Raw genomic sequence first — 6,121 nt, forward strand, 5'->3', positions numbered from 1 at the left:
TTCTTAAAACTGAATAATTATCTTTCACTGCCCTCAAAATATTCCATTAGATGTTATTGGTACATTCAAATAATCAAAAGATGGATTATTTATGGTGAAGTCTGTTTGAGAAATTAAACTTTTAGCCTCTTCTTTATGATTAGACCTTATCTAATTAATGAAACAAGATAGGTTTTGAGTCATTTGATCCCTGATAAAGATTTGAATCTAAAATTGCTTTGATTTATTCATTAATGAAGAGAAATTTAGATTGTTTTAAAAGTAGGTGTGTTGAAGTAACGTATAACAACATGTTTATTTTTTAATTCTTTGAATATTTTAATAACATTTACATCAGGAATAACATCAGGGCAAATTGTGAAGTCAAATGTTTGCAAAAATCTCCCAAAGCTTGCTGCAACCAGCAATTGCGTGCTTTGATTTTAAATATGGTATAGCATGTAACTCAACAATTCTTTATTATAACATTATGGCATGTTAATATGTTTACCTAAATATTGTTTAGCATGGGTGTAAACAATACTTTGTCATCTCCTTATAAAATGTTCATATGTTTAGATAAGTATTGTTTATCATGGGTGTAAGCAACTTTTTATTATCGCTTTGTGGCTAAATGTTCGTTAAATAATTTCTTACTTCCTGTCATTTTCATCACATATATTTATTTTTATTTCCCTATAAGTGTGAATTTCTTAGTGCTAGAGGCATGAACTGTATTTGTTTACCTTTTCCCCTATTAAAATCAATTCATATCGATCATTTAAGTATATATCTTTATATTGATATGCACTATATATTGCGACCTCGAAGTTGTTTTACGACAAGCGTGTAATGTTAATATTTCAATTAAAAAAATTATAGTGATAAAGTAGCAATTTAATTCATTCTTACAAACAGAAATACTGCTTTTTGTTTTGAATGTTTCAAACACTTTTGAAAAGAGGAAAGTAAAACGATTATAAGTAATGATTATTATGCTACGAAAAAAGACAAAATTAATTATAACGTCATGTTTTTCTGAAGTATTTTAGAATATAAATCGACATTTCTAATCTTAAAAAAATCAACAAATTAATCAAATTATTACTAAGAACAATGATTCAAGTTAGGTATCTTAACTATTAAGCTAGTGTAATATTTCAATATAACGCTACAGTTATAACAAAATAAAATGTCTTCTTCTTCTTCTTCTTCTTCTTCTTCTTCTTCTATAACCGTTCTTATGTTTTGGTATTAAGTTTCATGATTTTTGTTAGATTTGATATTGTATCAATTGAAGTTGAATTTTATATTCACTCAGCGTAAGCGTAACATAACTTGTACAAATTATACAAAGCTGGTATTTATTCACGGCAAAAGAATTACCGCAGACCCCAGGGATTTTATTTGAACAAACTTGGTAGACACTGACTTGAAAATGTTTCATGCCAAATATTTAAGCTATAGCTCTTTTGGTTTTTAAAAGAAGATTTTTTTTCTTTTGGTTGCCATGACAACCAAAATCTCCATGGCATTAAATTCTTATAACAATTTTTAAAGTTGACTACCAAAGAAACATTCCAATGAAGTTTGGCTAAAGTGGCTTTGCGGTTTAAGAGATGTCGTTTGAAGTAAAAGTTAACGGACGGACAAAGGACGAAAAGCGATCACAATGGCACAACATGTCACTTTGTGACAGGTGAGCTAAAATTACACTATATTTTCATATTGTGTCAACGTGAAGTTTGTAGAATTTTAAACATATCATATCTTCTTTGTGAGAAGTAAAATCGTGTTTATTTTATGTTTTCAAAGATACTGTGTAGCAATTATCTTTTATTTTTCTAATATCGAATTTGAGCAAAGTATATCTTCGAAAATGTCATCAATGAATTCAGTGAATAATTTGAATCGGGAGATAATAATGTTAAAAGAGATGATGTTCAAGCTTGCATATATCAACTTGCTATAAGCATAAGATACGTGATTGTTATCCGACCAAATCCAATTTCATAACGGATTTAAATAAACTTTGCGGCCGAGCTTTTACTTATCATTTAAAAACATAAAAATGTACAAAATAGCATAATACCCTTTTTTCAAAACTTTTATGAAAGACTTGAAAAGAAAATTTATGCATGTTTGCTTTGAGAACATTCTAATAAAGAGCAATGTATATTAGCTAAATGAACCGGCATACAGAAAATTAACTACATTAAGCCCTTTTAGAGGTTTTAAATGATATATTCCTAGAGCGTTTGACAATAAAGTTGGAATCGAGCCGTGTAGTAGCTTAACCCATACTGTTATAACATTAAAGAACTTTCTGCTTCTAAAAGTGCCTTGTACAAAGACATCAAATTGTTTTGAAACAATATACTTAACACATTCGTTTAAATAAATCCTTATACACTTTACTTGATATTAGTGTATATACCATTATCTTGTACTTATTTCAACCAATAAATTCATTTAACTATTAAAAACTGAAATCCGTTCTTTCATCACCATTTGTTTAAAAAAAAATGATAATACATAAAATCTGGGATTAAACGAAAGTGTTTGATTTTTATAAAACGTGTATAAAATTTTCACAAATTACAGCAGTTTAAAAAAAACATACATTAAACTCTTATCATTGTTATGTTTTATAAAAGTTGAAATCTAATATTTGTAAACAACATTTTTCAGGATCATTACAACTGTTGCAATACAAGATAAATTAGCATGTTTACCTGATCTGATTTCAAGCCGGTACAACTCATTTGTTAATTACAGTTGAATACATCATTTCTAATTGTTTTTCATGATACCTGCGGCGACCACAAACTGTGAGGGATTATAGTGACAAGTATATCACATTGATACATAAACAGAGGTTCTTGATGAATTCTAGGATTGTCATATTTGAGTCCAAATATGAACGTCGTCTACAACGTTGTCATTTTACTCGCGATTTGCGTCTCCTCTTCAAAATGCAGCGGAGGACAATTTTTGATAGAGACTCTAACAGCTGAAGGTAAACACTTTTTTTAATTTACTCGTTATATGTAAAAAAAAGTTTAATCTTGAAAGATATTGGAAAGTTCCTGTGAAACGGTGATTTATTTTTGTAAATGAAATAAAATTTCAATGATTACAGCACCCAGATTCTTTTGCATAGATTCTATGTGATGATAAGAGATGAAACATTGTAAAGTACCATTGTTTTTTTGTATTTCAATACCTTTTTGGAATCATCATACAAGCTATTTTATTGTACCCTTATATGTTGGTAAAAAAGGAAAAAGTAATTAAATGAAAGACTGGTGTGAAAGTTTCATCATTCCTTTCCTTATAAGATTATTGCCTCAATAAACTCATTTTATTTGTTATTTATTGTCTTTTCTTTTGGATATGACAACTTTTTCTTATTTTCATTTCACATGCTCTTCGGTTGATTACTGAACTTTGCAAGTGAAGTTATAATTCATTATTTCACAATGATGTCATCAAATATGATTTCACTGTAGTTAAACTATATATATGAATGAGGACAAATAAAATATATCATATAGTAATGGAAACTTCATGGCAAGATATAATGTGCGTGTTATGAAAACCTTATAGAATTATTATTAACATGAACAGTGAAGTATCATGATAATTTGAGAGTGCAAAACGTTACACCAGCATAAAACTGTAAAACAAAAAAAAAGTAGAATAAATGTTTGTTTGTTAGTTTTTTTTTTTGTTTTTTGTTTTGTGTTTAGTGCAGAAGTGAAGAAACATTTGTTCTTACTTTGTTCAAAAGTCTAAGTAATATATCTCAAAGAAGGCTTCTTTTTTCATAGAAAATGGTTATCCAGTTCATTACTGTGAATGGAAGGGTTCCAGATTTTTACCGGGCACCAACTTTAAGGATTACGATAAATGTGTACAATGTAAATGCAGCAATAAATACCTGTCATGTAACTCGTAAGTATACAATCATGTGAATTACTTTTGTTGAAAAGTCGCATTTCATTTATTAAAATAAATCAGCATATGACCAGTATGCTTGTTTTAATAATCCATAAAGACAGTTAACTGAACTTAAGGTGAATTTGCACAAAAACATATTGTCATGGAATCATGTATATGATTATCTCAATGGCCACTACGATAAAATGTTGTTAATGTATAATTATTTTCAGACCTTTTAGCAAATTGAAATACATTGCTGATATGAATGAACATTATCAATAAAACTTAATTAACTTAACCTGGGAAAATACAAATATTGTACAACATTTAACAGCTGATCAAATCTTCCTGCCCTAACATGATGATTCATAATGATACAATTACAATTTATCATGTTTTCCTCCCACCTTATATAATGCTTCGTACAAAAATGTTGTTACCAAGTTTGTTAACATAATGTATCACTAGGTGTTCATAGTTTGCTATTTTGTATTTAGTAGCAATTCAGCGTATCGTAAGGATAAAGCATCATTGTAAGGTCGCAACATTTTTATAAGTTGTTTTTCAAGAAGGAAATTATATAGTATTATATATAAATGAACAAAATCGTCAAGATATTCTTCAACTGTTGAAGTAGTTCTAAGATGAATAACTATTATTTAGTTTACTTTTTAAGGTTTGTAGATACAATGTACTATAACTTTCGTTTAATTACACTTTATTGGTACACATTCATTTGTTTTATTATGTTTTATCATGTGACACTATGATAATTATCTATAATAAGTTTATGACGGTTTGGTTGCATGTGATAAATGCTGTACATGATATAAGTGTCGTTTTACATACAATATCAATCATCGATGTTGGTAAAACATATCAATTTTCTCTTATTTCATTTGCAGATTGCTTGAGACAATAATTCTAAAGCCCGAGGACGATGAATTATCTGAGTGCAAACCTGTTAAGACTGGATGTGAAGTCAAATGGGTCTTAAAGACCAGCGTAACTATCCAGTGTCCTGTCCACAAGATTCCAAAGCACCAAGCTGTCATTTGATTGTTCTATCTTACAACCATACTTATTCCATACTAATTCTAATAAACTAATGCTTATTACACAATAAATTTTAAATGAAAATGATGTATGCACTTTGTTTATCTGGACTCCATCTTATTTGCAATGGTTAGTCCACTCTAAGGATGGCGCCAGCAACTTGCCGAAAGCTTAATCACGTTTGATATAAATGTGTTTTTTGTGGTTTTTTTTTTTGGCTTTTAAACTGAGCTCTCTGTTGAATAGTTTTGTGTTGAGCTAAAGCGGAGGATGTTTCATGTTCGATTATGTGAACCAACAAATTTTTATTTCACAAAATGTGTCTCCTTAAATAAAAAATAGACCAGTTAATAGTTGATAAAAATTCTAGCAACCTCATTTTACGGTGTTTCTAATTGAAATTGTATCATGAAAGATGAAAGATGTTCATAGTGACATGGTATTTTCCATTGTTGGAAAATAAGCTTTTAAAGCGAATATTTCTATAAAATGTTCCTACCTGTTTAAGCTTTGTTGTGATTGAGTGGTCTACAAGACTCGAATTTTTATATTTTAATTTACCCTTTGTCATATACTGTTCACATTTACTGATAAATAAATGAATTAATAAAATGAAAAAATAAAATAAAATATAGAAAATATGCCAATATTTAACATCATTGAGTTTAAAAAAAACTTTCTGCAACTGCATACACTATTCAGCAATAGTTTAACGTTAAAACACCATAATAAAAAAATAAGGACTCAAAAATGTTTCTTTTTTGCAAATGATAAACTTAAAAGCAAATTCAAATTTTATTGCACTTCGTATAACACAAAATTGTACCGTTAATGTGTACCATTATATACTCTGCTCTTATGAAAGCAGTTTATTTTGGATTATTGGTATGAAATACCAATTTGTTTCATGTGCATCTATTAATAATGAGAAACGTTGGGTCAATCAAACCGAGCCTGCAACATTTACAATTTTGTTGTGTTGGACTTTCTTTAGGGATTATGTTTTTCTCTATATTATGGTCACATCAGTGTTATTTGTGCCGTGTGGCGGCCGTAAAAAGTCTCCCCGTACATTTAACCAAAGATATTATATTTTCGATCCTTGAAGATCGTTCAGCACGACATTATTGTTGTGTATACA

General features: G+C 28.9%; 1 protein-coding gene across 1 annotated transcript; it reads left to right on the forward strand.

Annotated features, from left to right (window-relative positions):
• Nucleotides 1-2,802: 2,802 nt before the first annotated feature.
• Nucleotides 2,803-5,067, forward strand: LOC132715948 (uncharacterized). The gene is made up of 3 exons (XM_060699067.1): nucleotides 2,803-2,998; nucleotides 3,813-3,936; nucleotides 4,830-5,067. Exons 1-3 carry the CDS (start codon nucleotides 2,899-2,901, stop codon nucleotides 4,981-4,983), a joined length of 378 nt encoding a protein of 125 aa, XP_060555050.1. The 5' UTR covers nucleotides 2,803-2,898; the 3' UTR covers nucleotides 4,984-5,067.
• The last annotated feature ends 1,054 nt before the right edge of the window (nucleotides 5,068-6,121 follow it).

Source organism: Ruditapes philippinarum, unplaced genomic scaffold (genome assembly GCF_026571515.1).
Source record: "Ruditapes philippinarum isolate M1 unplaced genomic scaffold, ASM2657151v2 ctg3137_1_1_1_1, whole genome shotgun sequence".
Lineage (NCBI taxonomy): Eukaryota > Metazoa > Mollusca > Bivalvia > Venerida > Veneridae > Ruditapes > Ruditapes philippinarum.